This window comes from Bactrocera neohumeralis, chromosome 2 (genome assembly GCF_024586455.1).
Source record: "Bactrocera neohumeralis isolate Rockhampton chromosome 2, APGP_CSIRO_Bneo_wtdbg2-racon-allhic-juicebox.fasta_v2, whole genome shotgun sequence".
NCBI classification, from domain to species: domain Eukaryota; kingdom Metazoa; phylum Arthropoda; class Insecta; order Diptera; family Tephritidae; genus Bactrocera; species Bactrocera neohumeralis.
This window is the reverse complement of record NC_065919.1, coordinates 87,925,179-87,940,330: the sequence shown is the minus strand read 5'-3', so window position 1 is coordinate 87,940,330 and position 15,152 is coordinate 87,925,179. Positions and strand designations below refer to the sequence as shown.

At 36.3% G+C, this 15,152-nt stretch overlaps 1 protein-coding gene across 2 annotated transcripts in view; it reads right to left on the bottom strand.

Moving 5' to 3' along the window:
- Positions 1–15,152, bottom strand: part of LOC126767809 (dorsal-ventral patterning tolloid-like protein 1) — a 122,019-nt gene that overhangs the window by 76,122 nt on the left and 30,745 nt on the right. For both annotated transcript variants that reach the window (XM_050485454.1, XM_050485453.1), the window contains exon 3: positions 11,794–13,299. In XM_050485454.1, the coding sequence (XP_050341411.1) occupies positions 11,794–13,291 (1,498 nt within the window). In that variant the 5' untranslated portion in view covers positions 13,292–13,299. The remainder of the gene's footprint in view (positions 1–11,793; positions 13,300–15,152) is intronic.

Here is a 15,152-nt window from a genome sequence, read left to right as displayed (position 1 = left end):
CGACACGAATCGACTGACAGGTCCACAGGAAAAACGAATTGAGATAGCCAAAATGCCTTTAGCCAAACACCAGCGCAGTAAATTGCCTTCACGCTTTCCAGTCGCTCACCATTAGTCAAAGTGAGGGAGGAATACGTACATATGTGTGTTTTTGTTGTGGAGAGTGTGCTTGGCAAACGCGCAAAGCAAGTGAAAGCGCTTGTCAGCGGGATTCTCCGATAAAAGAGCATGAAGCAGTTATCAGTACAGTTTTTCGGTTATATGTGCATTTAAAAGTACCCAGTAGAAAATTTAGAATTCAAGTTGCTTAAAATCAAACACATGATTTTTTATACTCTCGCAACAAAGTTGCTAAGGAGAGTATAATAGTTTTGTTCATATAACGGTTGTTTGTAAGTCCTAAAAGTAAAAGAGTCAGATATAGGGTTATATATACCAAAGTGATGAGGGTGACGAGTAGAGTCGAAATCCGGATGTCTGTCTGTCCGTCCGTCCGTCTGTCAGTCCGCGCAAGCTGTAACTGGAGTAAAAATTGAGATATCATGATGAAACTTGGTATACGTATTTCTTGGCTCCATAAGAAGGTTAAGTTCGAAGATGGGAAAAATCGGCCCACTGCCACGCCCACAAAATGGCGAAAACCGAAAACCTAGAAAGTGTCATAACTAAGTCATAAATAAAGATATTAAAGTGAAATTTGGCACAAAGGATCGCATTAAAGAAAAGTGGGCGTGGCCCCGCCCCCTACTAAGTTTTTTGTACATATCTCGGAAACTACTATAGCTATGTCAACCAAACTCTATGGAGTCGTTTCCTTCAGGCATTTCCATATACAGTTCTAAAATGGAAGAAATCGGATAATAGCCACGCCCACCTCCCATACAAAGGTTATGTTGAAAATCACTAAAAGTGCGTTAACCGACTAGCAAAAAACGTCAGAAACACTAAATTTTACGGAAGAAATGGCAGAAGGAAGCTGCACCCAGGCTAATTAATTTTACAGCAAAATAAAAAAATATGTAAATGACGGATAATGAAATCTAGATTATCACTTTATCATGCGAGAGTATAAAATGTTCGGTGACACCCGAACTTAGCCCTTCCTTACTTGTTCACTTTAGATTTCAGTTCGTTATCTCAAGAACTGATTGACTAGTTCGCGTATTTACTGATAGACGGACAGACAGACGGATTTGACTAAGTCAACTCAGTTCGGCATGCTGATCATTAATGTATATGTTTTATACGGTTTCCGAGGTTTCCTTATGGGTGTTACAAACTTCGTAACAAACTTAACATACCCCATTCATGTTATAAAAATAGTAGACTCGAGATGCATTCCATAGTTTATTATATACATATCTGCACCTAAGCGGGGCTGCAAACATACCAATTTTTAAACAAATGAAAAGGAAACCAGAGTCAACCGCAATGGAAATTCTGAGTGATTTCGGGAAGCATTTAAGTTAGTTTAACAATTTTCCTTTACACTGATATATGTATGTGTGTATCGCTTTGTGTTGTAATCGCTTACGAAAGCACTCTCGACAATTTGTGCTTTTCCTGCGCTGAATTGCACTCCAAAGTTTTCCAGCTGCTCAGCAGTACTCATTGTGAGCGGCAAAGCAAAGTCGCTCGCAAAACAAAGTGCTAGAGACCTTTACATATCAAGCATTACATATGCTAGGGCTCATTACGCGCCACTTGGGGGCCTGCTCACTGCTGTTCCTTTGAAATATATTTGTCCACGTGTACCTGTGCGTAAGCGTGTGTAAGCTGCCAATACTTACAGCTATGCTGGCTATTAAGACAGCAGGCGAAAACAAATCATCTGTCTGTCGATTTGATTTGCAGCAGAAAATAAAAGTTATGATTTGATTTTCTTCACGCCGAAAAGTTTTATTGCGCCAGTACTTAGCTCTCTAAAATGTGTGTTTACTCGTACGAGGAGGGTTGTGAAGACGCTTCAAATAGTGTAAATACAACAAAATGTGTGTGTTTGTAATTTAGTTTCGATATTTCACATTTAATTTAGCTGTGGCAATCACTTTTATTTCATACAAAATATTGAAGACGAGTTGAAATTTGACGTGTTTTCTCTTTCTCTTTTTTTTGTGAATATATCTGCACAAAAACACAGAAATCAATGCAGCTAAAGCTGAACCTTTTGACAAGGGCGAGATATTTGTTTGGTTTGTCTTCCTAACAGCCTGTAGACAGCTGTATTTCATTATTATTTTATTCTACGCATTGCGTACTGTTATAATGTATAGCTTGCACACAGATGTAGCAACGACTGCAGCGACGTCTCGCCTGAAGCTTATGATTTTGGCGGCAGTGTAGGCCGGGTGCAGATTGTGGGTAAAGACAAGGCTTGTTGTGGTTTTTGACGGTTTTAAGAGTTACCTTTGCGACAGCGGTCGCCTGGCTTTTCCCTCGAATAACAAAATAAACACAAAAGGTAGCACATAGGTATCTTGCTGTTGGCCAACAACAGCAAAAAATTGTTTTAAAATCGCGAAAAAAAATTCTGAGCTAACAACGTTGTAAGTACATGCCGCTTGCCACATCTGAGCTGGAAATTTGAGTTCCATGCGAAAGGCAGCCAATTTGGCAGGTAATAATTACTGTTATTCTCCCCTTCCTACGGCATTTAAACGCACTGCATACGGCTTTCGCTTCTGCGGCATGTTTTGTTGTGTTTGCGCTGCTTTAGTGCGATTTATTTTTAATTATCCGTTATTCCTTTATTCGTTTTTTCGTCAAATTTTTTCAATTATTGTAATGTTATATATGTATACATGACTTTGCCTTCTTCATCCGCCTTTAAACATCAACAAACACAACTTAACGGCAGCCTTTGCGGATTAACTTTGCTCATCAGGGCAGCCATCATTTGTCATTCTTCATTGACCATTCGACGCGCAATGTCAAGTGTTCAATCGTTAATGTTGCAAATATACGTAGGCAGTTAATGGCAGCCCGAAGGAATGTGATTAAATTCAACAAACGCAAGGGGCTACATACCAACCCACACTAAGTCACGCGGTGTTGGCGGACCGTTGCTAAAGCAAATACAATGAAAAAGCGCGGTATTAATCTTCTGACATCTTTGATTAAAATACCTAACTGCCGCCGTTGATGTGGCTCATTGACGTTATTTGAATTGTTGCACAAGCCCACCCACACGCTGCCATAAGAATATATCAAGCGAAATATGTGCATGTGGGCACAAATGTTTGTACTCATAATTGTTTGTTGGTTGTTGACTGCTAATGGTTTCATTTCCTTTTTCAATGTGCTTTGCGTAAAGCAAATATATTGCCAGGCGATTTGTTTGTCAAATTGCTGCTTGATTGCATTAAGTTATTTGTTTGTTTAGGCTTGCTTGAGGCTTTCGCCCTTTAATGTCATCCCATGTGTAGGTGTTTAAAGGAGCAAAGGTTTATGGAGAAGTAAAAAGGGTTGAAATAAGATGTCTTAATTACATTAAGTGCCCGATTGAGCATTTATAAAAATAAATGAATATTTATAAAAAAAAAATATTTTTGGCTTTTAAACTGATTAAATTTTAATGAAATAATATAATAATATATTAAATTTTATTTTGATCGAACCGTTGGTATGGCAGCTATATGCTATAGTGGTTCGATTTGAAAAATTTGTTCGGAGATGGTAACACCTTGGATAATAGTCTACGTCTACTTTTGTAAAGAGTCTACAGTCAAAAACTGAAGAACTCAGATAAATGGACATGGCTAAATCGACTCAGCTTGTCAACCTGATCATTTCTATATTTACTTTATAGAGTCTCCATTATACTTATTCTATGTATTTGATATCTTTCCAGATTTTTAAGTGAATAATTTGGATATTTATTTTTATTTCAACAGATCTGGAAACATCCAAATCAATATCAAACTCGATTTTCTTTTATTTATTTTTTACTCCAACATATTCGCAATTATTTGGTAACACACCTTAATAGATTATAATCCGGGTCAAATATACCTGTATTAATATGAGTTTAAGATTTAATATTCACAGCAAAGTTTCCTTTGTGACAATTGAAAATTGTATTCTGAAAAGTTTCTGATTAAAGATTTACATGTCACCTTACTATAGACAACCTAATTGATTTTATATAGCTTTATTTCTTCGAAAATTCCAATTTCAGAAAATTCCAATTTCAGTTCTGCGCGAACCGCATTTAAACGGATCCCTTAAGGCTTAAAGCTCCACGGCTCTAAATATTTGCACATAAAGGTAATAAGTAGTTCTGTGTATGTGTATGTATGTGCATCTTTGCTTTCGCGCCATCAAACGCTCACTAAAATATACAAGTGCTTCATTAATTGGACTTTTGATAGCCCTTAAAAACTTCGAGAACTTTTATTGCCGGACGCCCTAAGTTTACACAAATTATGGTGCTTCACAAACTTAATAGCTGCCCCACGGCTCTTTCGCCTTCACAAAAGATATATAGGTTTGTAACCTGAAGTGTTTATCCAAGCAACCAAACATAAAGTATTGGCAGCGATTGACAGCTGAGCACAGCTTTCTTATCAAAGTCAATTTCTAATTCATAAAGTACGTGTGTATTGTCAACGGCTGTCTGCCGCAAACTCGTTACTTACAGAGGCCGTAAAAAGCTCCGAGGAGCACATAAAATATATTGCTGCTCTGGCAAGATTGAAATGTGAGAAATGGAAAACCGAAGAGAGCGAGAGAGATTTTGTTGAGTGAGCACGCTTAATACCCTTTAATCTATAGCTTTCCAGAGCTTTACTTCAAGCTTATAAAAGCTCAAAAATTTCAATATGAAAGAGCATTTGTAAAAGAAGATACTGATAAGAAAAGCGGCGCAAATTTGTGATAAACTGAAACTTTTGTACATTTGTATGTGTTTCTGTGTACGTGCGAGTTGCTTGGTAATGACGAATTAAAAGATTACCTATAAAAGGGATTTAGAAATGCTTCTATGTATGTATAATATGTATACGAGAGAGCTCTTGCTTGAGTTTTCCATTAACTTAAATAGTAATACAAGCTTTATATACTATACATACACACATGTATATATTATATATATGAATGAGATGAGAATATTCTAAGTCTACCGCCTTTCTGCTTTTTATAGCTGCTGCCATTGAGTTTTTAGTTTTTCTTTATTTTATATATTTATATATTTTTTTGTGCAGAAACGGTTGGAGCTTGCAAATGGTTAAAACGTGAATCGTTTAAGGTCCGCCTGTGTTGAACTTTTTCTCCTTTTATAGTTTTACAGTTCGATATTATTAAACGGCAGATAGAGAAACAGCAAGCTTCATTGTTTGGAAGATATATTTCAATGAGTTAAAGGTAGCTCAAGGAGCTTAACTATAAAGACATAGGTATTTGATATGAAAAAAGTTTTAAGAGAAGTTTCTGAAAAATCAAATATCATGTAAGTCATGTTTACATTAATGAAATAACTACTGATTCCCTTAAAATCGGAATTTTTTCAGAAATGGTCATATGATTTTTTAGTGCATTTGATGAATGTAGGACCTTCAGCTACGTTGTCACGCTTCTCTTTTACTTAGCCTTGCCACGTTTCATACCCAAACATACATATATTAAGGGGTTACACGAGTTTTGGGTTTGAAAAAACCTAATTTGTCTTATTAAATTCTACAACATCTCAAGTTGATCAGAGTAATAGTTTCGGAGATACAGCCTTGAGAACTTGTGCGCTCGAGTCTAGCTAGGCTAAGTGCTTCGTCTTTATAAGCGTATTTCTGGAAACTGTGTTTTTAAAGTCGATTGGCAATTCTCGATAGCTAGCCAATCGGTCTTCATGCAATTTTACACAGATCTTTCAGATACAATTCTTAACGGCTCGGATGAAGGATTTTTTTGTTCAATTACAACGTTTGAAACAAAATGTCGGGAAATTTTCTCTCAATTTTATTTATTTTTTTGTAAACATGTTTGCAAAAATCTAATTTTTAGGTTTTTTTCGTCCAAGTTCTAAGTAAGATTAACATTTCTTTGTTAATAGTGCATGTTTGTAACAATAAAAAATTCTAGTAAAATATTTAATTTTTTATATGAGAAAAAAATTTTTGAAAAGTGCTGATTTTTACCCGAGGAAACCCATGTAACCCCTTAACTAAGATGAATGAGTCGATCCGTAAGAAACGTGGAAATTCTCTGCAATCTCTCTGATGCCAATCTCGTCACTAACAGAAGTGAATGGACGAATCGCAACAGGCAAGTTTTCGATGACTTCACGATCTTTACTGACTGACTTGTGACACTAAAATACTTATGTTTGTGACAAAGTGGGTTTCTGAAACTTTCATGGTGAAAATCACCTGGTAAGCGAACACTAATTGATATATGTATATATACCAAACTCCTCTTGAAAATAAATAAAAACGATTGTAACAATCTAGGAAAAAATGTTTACCGAATCGATTACGAGTGCAGTGTAAATAGACCAGTTCGGGTTAAATTTGGTTAAATATAATATTCTGATGGCAGCAATTTAGCACACTGTATCCATTCCCAGGATAAAGGGGTACACGCAACCGCATACGGCAGCATTACTCATAATTACTTGAGGATTATTTTCCGTCCTTATATTATTACTTTTTCTCTCACAAAGTTGAGATCATCAGTAATATTATGACTCGAAGTGGGTAACAAAAAATAAACAATTAAAATTAATTTCTTTGCGTCATTCATGTGAAACATAAGTAGACGCGCTTAAACTTTCTAAACAGGCAGAGTTTTTAATGAAATTATCGCCAGCATATGTTACACTTTCATGTGCTACGCTTTTGAAACAAAAAGTGGTGAGCTAAAATTTTAATTAATCCAAACAGCAGGTGGAAAAAAGATACCGCCGCTTTATGCAGAGTTGAGAAGACACAACAGCAAGTCAATAAAATAAAACTTCGAAAAACGGTGCCTAATCATTTTAATAAACGAAAGTTTGGGTTCAAGAGTTTAATAAAATGAATTGAATATCTTGGCATGCCGATTTCATATTACGGGCTTTGCGAGCAACCAGATTCAGGACAATAATGCGTATATACTAAATATTAATAATTGCGCAATCAATATCTATCTCAAGCGATTTGGAATCGTAGAATTCGCATTTTTTACCATTTTAAACCAAATTAGTGATAGAAAAGCGAGCTCCCGATTCAATTACAGCGAAAGCGGAGGCGTGCTCGTGAAAACTCACTTTAAGGGTGAAAAACTTAAACAATGAAAAGTTTTTGTTTATTCACGCCTAATGAATGTAGAGGCAGCACCCTCACCATCACTGTAAATGCTTTACAAATATATATGCTTATATATTATATATATTTATATATACATATGTATATTTGTAAAATGTATGTTAGTGCATTAGTGAGAAATTAAGGGAATTTCGTGCTGTCGCTGCCTCTGCAAGTCAAACGGAAGTAATTTCGAAAGCAAAGCCGGAAAAATGGGGAAACAGCATAAAAAGTTAATATAAAAGAATAATAAGTGGAACGACGAAAAATGCACAAAAAACAATGAAAGCGAAATTAAAATAAAACAATAGAATTCTGCAGGGACAACGGTTTCAGGAGAGCAACCTTTTTTCCCCAATTCTTTTTTCACATTTAGCATACTTTCCGGCGTCTATAAAGGGCAGACGGTCAGTTTGGTAGGTTTCACAAACAATTTGGGCAACAGAGGTTGAGTGGAAAATATTCTTAAATCCTTTAAACAATAGTGTATATGTAATAACCGCATAACCACAGAATAATACTCCAATAATTAATGATTTTTATGGGTAAAGTTGAAAACCTAAAAAGATACCTTAACACAGTTCAAACTTTGTTTTGAAAATTATATGACTGATATTCTTAGAAAAAATCTTAAAAGCCAAGTCTGGTGTAAAAAAAAAATAAAGTTTCATGTGAACGGTTTACATAACATATAAAATTGGCCACATCAATCAAATTTTCGGTGGTTAAAACTTCAATTTAAATAAGGCAATATGCCAATACTATGAATGAAAAATTTTAAATACTTTAAGCAACACAAATATATAATAAATATTTTATATACATATGTATATACTTCATGCCACCCAACATTTTACCCAAAATCACTATTTTTTCTTTACTCTCCAGTACTTTCTTTACAACATGCTAAAAATCTTTGGCATACATATTTCATTTTAGTACTCGTATATACATATGTATATGCACATAATGGCGCACATATAGTATTAGTACACCCCGGATTTTATACTCAGTATTAGACGAATGCGTTAAATTAACATGTACCGTTAATGTGTCTCAAGGTTTAACGACTAACATAATTTCCGCATTGCCTACGTCCCTTGTGCCAAATTCCCTCTCGCATCTCAACATATGCCCCAAATTAGCAAGCGTTTACAGTAAGTCGCTCAAGCGGAAGACATATGTTTGTGCGTGGGATATCTTCAAAGACTATATAAACACACAAAGTAACAGGAATCTCACTTTACGATGAAAACTTGTTTCTACTTTTCCCAAACTTCATACTCGGCTACTTACTTAACGCGTTTAGTAAATTCCTGTTTGTATGTGTGAAGACTTGTCGCCAAGGTGCTTATGACATTCCGTGTCGTTGTGACGGGCGACTGGTGCTCCGTGTTCAAGCGATGCAGCGCTGTCAGTGTCAAATTGCTGTTGACAAGCGTCATTGTCATCTGAGCAGCGACAAACGCTCTCGAAGGAAAGAAAACCGTGACAGGCGTGCTGAGAACTGGATGCCAACTTCATATGTTGAGTGCTGTTAAATGAAATCTTGACTCGCTGTCAATCTTGTGCGCTGAATTAATACGGCTTAAGATTTCTACAATAAGTACAACTGTACTTACGAATGTAGTACAAAAGACAAATGTATAATTACATATACATATATATTTACAAGAATGTATGCAAACACTTTTGGCACAAAGAAAACACTCTCGTTTAAGCGAAAGCGTTTAAAAGCAGTGCGTACCATATTCTTGGCCTGTGTTTGCCCAATTTCGTGTACGACTTCACAACAACAACACAAGCGCTGCATAGCCGTTTCAATTTGCAAATAACTATTGCCAAAATTAGATTGCCTCGCGTTGAGGCTTATCTAAAGTACCATGGGCGTTCACATGAAAATTCACGACACAGTTCGCTGTTCGCTATAGCCTTAGGCAGTAGTTTAAATTGGTTTTCAGCTTCGCGTTTGACTCCTTTGACACATTTTCATTTCACATATAAGTTATACTCATTCGAAATCGCGCAATACAGTAAAGACCAGAGCAACCCAGCGGAGCACGTAGAGCACTAGAGAGTGTCTTTAGATTTTATCGATATGTCTATAGCATATACATACTATATACATATATAAATTATATATTATATAATCCATAATTTCTTCTCAATATTACTACCTTAGCGATAACCCCTTTTGGTTTAATAAGCAATCCTTTTAAACAAATTGATCTTAATATTTCCTAAAGGGTGCCTTCTGACAAAGTGACAAACAAGTTAACCGCAAATGGAAGTTTGATATCACTACAGTTTACTATAAGTGTTGAATCTCATTGATGAGTCCCAGAACGTTGAGAATGCAAATATTTTGCCTGATAACAACTAGGAGGCATACCACTGCATACGCATTTTTGTTCACACTAATTGATGTTGTGTACGCTATTTGCATGGCGGAAAATTTTAAATTGCATGAAATCCTTGAGAAAGCCGAAATAACATTTTATTTAATTTAAAAAGCTCTATATGTGTTAGAACGTCATTCAATTTCTACTCTTAAATTGTCGGGTAATGGAAATTACTTATGTATGCATATTCGCCTGCATTTAATATACTATAGAAACTGTAAGCTTTAGCGTATTGCCAATAAACGGCTCTAGTAATATTTAATACCTGAAAATTTTAGTACTTCATTTCAAGCAAAACAAAGAAAGTATTTACTTTTTTAATAAAAAGTATTATGAAAGTTCTGTTACTATTACTACTATTAATTTTTTTTCAGATATTTTCAATGTAATGGTACACATATGAGTAATTATGCTGATGTTATCAAATACATTTCTATACGAACAACTTGCAAATACACGTTTGTGTATTAAATACCATCAGTAACAAATTGTTTAAAATTTTTTTAACTTTGTAACGAAAACTCACGTTCTGTAAAGTGTGTGTTTCGCGCGCTTCGCTCAACTCATGGTCAAAATTATCGGCCTACTGAGAGTACTGTTCATAACCCCATCACCAATCTTGAAGCCTAGTATTCATTTTTGGATAATATTCGACCGAATAGATCACGTCCGCAGCTGAGAGTTTACACGAAGAACGTGGAGAATCGATTCGGCGCCGTTCGCAGCAACTCGGACTGACGTATGAAACGACTTGGCGTATTTTACGTCGAGATATTAACTACAAGCGTTAAAAATACAGCTTGTGCAAGAACTGAAGCCGTTCGATTTCCAAGCGACATCGCTCTGGAAAAGTTCCAAGAAGATCCGATGTTTTCGAGCCAAATTTTGTTCAGCGAATTTCTCAATCAATGGGTACGTAAACTATTGAAATTGCCGCATTTAGGACGAAGAACAACCTGAAGAGATTTATTAGCTGGTATTTCATCCAGAAAAAAATGACCGGTTGTAGACCGGTGGAATCATTGGTTCATATTTCTTCAAAAATGATGCCGGTGAGAATGTAACCGTCAATGGTGACCGTTATCGCGCCATGATAACCGACTATATGATGTCTGAAATTGAAGTTCGTGATCTCAGCGACATTTGGTTTCAACAACACGGCCACGCTTCGCTTCAATCAATGGATTTATTGAGAGAACACTTCGATGAGAAGATAATTTCATGTTTTGGGTCAATTGGCCACCAAGTTCGTGTGATATCACACCGTTAGACTTTTACCTGTGAGGACATGTGAAGTCTAGAGTCTATGCGAACAATTCGGCTTCGATTCAGGTCTTGGAACAAAACATCACACTAGTCATTCACCAGTTACCAGCCGAAATTCTCGAACGAGTCATCGAAAATTGGACTCAAGGGATGGTTCATCTGAGATGTAGCCGCAGCCAACATTAGAAAGATATAATCTTCCAAAAATAAATGCCAAACGTTCTTTCGAATGAAAACAAACATTTCGCATTATATTTGAAGTTTGTGTGTTTTTTCTTTAAGAAAGTAGAGAGCAGGGTGAAAAATTGTCTTGAACTTAACGTTTGAAATACTACCCAAACCGCTTTAAATTGTTATTGCGGTAATCTCCTATTAGGGTAGGGGAGGAGATAAGAGAATACCAAAAGTTCAATATATTTAAGTAGCATTATATTATTATTACTTCTGAAGATAAAAGGAGGAAGTACAAAAGATACCTCAACTCAGCTATTGTCATCGATAGTCAAAGTGAAAGAAGTACAAAAGATGGCTAAAAATTTTTTCATTTAAGTTACGGATATTTTAATGTTTATAATTAAAGTAAAAAAAATAATAATAATAAAATATTATCAAACTACAGTTTTGCTATCTGAGACTGAAACTAAAACGTCCTTAAGGCATTAGAATGCAAAATACCACATATGCTCCTACCAAATATTCTGACAAACTAATTTTATTTTTAGTTTAAATCAGTTTATTTATGAAATTTTCAAATCTTTTTGGGAGAACTTCTGAGTTAAAATCAAGAAGAAACTTATATTTCTTCTAAGCCGCAACTCTATTAAATACTTAATGATAATAAGTACACTAACCTGCATAAAATAACGGCAGCATGTTGAAGATAATGATGAGCGAGAAAAGAGCGCGTGACAGGGCTTGCAGGTCGGCCACGGCAAACAGAAGCTTCGAACGCACAGAGCAGCACAGCGTAGATAGAAATGTGCCGCAACCGCCACCAAAGTCAGCATCAGCTGCAGCAGCTCTTTCCAAATAGAGCTCGTTCGCAACACCCCTCTTGTAGTACAATTTGCTATTTTTGTTCGTTTTGTATTGAAATATACTTCGTTGTTCATTCGTGGTTTTTGCTGCTGTTGTTGTGGATTGTGATTGCAAAGGTGTTGCATTTGTTGCTGTTTGTGGTTGTTTGAGTAGCTGAGGTGCAGCATTGCAAGTGAGCGACCAGCAGCTGTCGGCAAGCAGCTGAGAAAATTCTTGGTTGGAGCCGTTTGATAGACCGCTGAGTTGTAGTTGTTGTTGCTGTTCGATAGCATTTCTGGAAGATTGGCGTGTACATGACGAAAAGAGATGCGGACTGCAGCAGCAATCGCATTCTCCAGCTGCGTGGCAGCCTCTGGCAACGTTGTGTGTTTCGCTTTGTTTCGTTTCGTTTGATTGGCAGCATTTGGTTTTGTTGTTTGTGTTGTTATGTTTCTCCTTTGTTGGTGCACAGTGCGTGTAAGCAATAGCTTGTGACCGCTGTCGAGCGCAATTCCCTGTAGATGTTTTGCGTAAACTTGCAATAGCACCAACAACAATGCCGGCGACATCACTGCACAGTCCTTGTTGTTGTTGGTTGGCGTTAGACACGGCTGCACTTGACATATTTGCAATACCTTTAACTCTTGTACAGCCACACGACAATGCTTCGTCTCTGCTTTCCGAATGCCAACGTTTTTGCTGTTGTTGCGGTCTCTGCGGGCGTTCTGCTTGCAAGTCACCGTAGCTTCCAGCGCTTTCACTTTTGCTTCTGCCTCTCCTACCACTGTCCACACAACGAAACGTATGAACATCATCTGCAGCTTCGTGTGACTTCTGATTCGGCGACAGCGTCGGGTCTGTTGGCCTGGAGCTTGATCGCTTTGTGGCAGCAGTTGGTTTCCATGGCGTTGGCGTTTCAAAACAGTTATATGCCCCTTTGTTAACTTCGTTTGCAGTACTCGCATGCAATACCTGTAGCTTGGCCCTGCGCAGTTTCTGATCACTCGTCGGCTCTTGCAGTGGCGTCGTGACCGAATTGCTGTGAACCCAAATATTGTCGATTGTTGCAATGGGCGGCAGACAATACGACAACAATGCCGTCGATATTCCTCTAGGTGTCTTTGTTTTTGTTGTATTTTCACTAACAGCTGTTGCTGACGACTCGTCTGCAAATTGTTTCCGCTCGTTAGTGATGAGACATGCCTCTGGTGTGCCGGAAGTGTTTCGCTCGTAACAATGTTGCGCAATTGTTGTTGCTGTTTTTGGGGATACCGTTGCCGCTGTTTTAGTTCTAGTGTTGCTGTAGTATTGTAATATATGTGCTGAGGCCATGTTGTGCCCTATTCACCGACGACAGCGATGACATCAAACCGGAAAAGGATAGATAAAAGAGAATTTCATTCAAATACTTAGAAAAAAGGTTCTTTTAAATGGACTGCAAGGATTATATACCATAAAGGTTAGTACGAGTTTAAGTTAAATTTAAAATAGCAGGCGAATTGACTTGAAGAAATTGTTTAATTTTTTATTCCTTTTGAGGAAAATCTTGCTTACCGACGATCAAAGGATACTTCTCTTATAAAATCAAAATTTTTTTAGATATAAAATGGGGTAAGTTAATGTATGTATAAGGCGAAAGGGACAAGTTTATTGACGCGAAAAAATTAATATTTACTAAAACGCGTCTATCAACTAGCCGTTTTATGAAGCTGAGAACTTTGCTCAATAAATATCAACTTTAAACTTAGCTCAAACACTATTTATACATTTGAAAGGCGTAGGATGACATTTATTTTACATTTCCCTATTTTAGCTGCCATTCTTCATTAACTTCCCATTTCAACCTTTTTTACAACCACATCACAAAAGGTCTCATTTACCCTTTAGCACCTCTGACTGCCTTGTTGACATTACACGGCCGGTTAAATTTCCTTTGAGCCAATGAATGAATGAAGTCAATATATTGCTTTAAGTTTACAAATCTATTTTCAATGTGTGTTTGTTTAACAGTTTTTATTTGAGATTTTATTCTATTTTCACATCGTTATTGTTTTTGCCCTAAACATTTTCGTTTTCCTTTCTTTCCGCACTTGTCGTTGAAAGTTTTTCGCTATGAGCATATATGTATATATGTACATATGTATACGTACATAGAAGAACCCATAGAAGTGTATACGTAAGGATATTAAGTTTTAAGTTTTATTGGAGAGAGGAACTACTCAGATGACCTTTCAGTTTAGGAGCATGTGTAACATTTGAAAAAAATGGTTAGATTTATTGTATATTAAAGTGAGATTATGACGAACTGATTGCTGAATGTTGGAAGTAAATAAGTATTGACAGAAATTTGAGTATAAAACGAACGACTCATAAGTATGTATATTTTACTACAAATCTTGTGAAAAGGCAAAATATAGACCAAACCTTAAGGTTACATGGGTTTCCTCCCGTAAAAAACAGCGAATTTTCAAAAATTATTTTCTCATATAAAAAATTTAATATTTTATTCGAATTTTTTATTGTTAAAAACATACACTACTAACAAAGAAATTCGGAAACTTTTTGAAAAAAATAATTCAAACTTGACCATTGCGACGCTATTTCCAGTGACCCTTCGGAAAAAATATGCACCCGCGATGGCAGGATAACTTCTTACAGGATCATCTAAAGAAAACAAGTAAGGAAGGGCTAAGTTCGGGTGTCACCGAACATTTTATACTCTCGCATGATAAAGTGATAATCGAGATTTCATTATACGTCATTTACATATTTTTCAAATACCGTATTTGTGTAAAGTTTTATTCCGCTATCATCATTGGTTCCTAATGTATATATTATACAGAGAAGGTATCAGATGGAATTCAAAATAACGTTATATTGGAAGAAGGCGTGGTTGTGAACCGATTTCACCCATATTTCGTACATGTCATCAGGGTGTCAAGAAAATATTATATACCGAATTTCATTGAAATCTATCTAGTAGTTTCTGAGATATGGTTTTCGGTCCATAAGTGGGCGACGCCACGCCTATTTTCAATTTTTAAAAAAAGCCTGGGTGTCTGCCATTTCTTCCGGAAAATTTAGTGTTTCTGACGTTTTTTGTTAGTCGTTTAACGCACTTTTAGTGATTTTCAACATAACCTTTGTATGGGAGGTGGGCGCGGTTATTATCCGATTTTTTCCATTTTTGAAA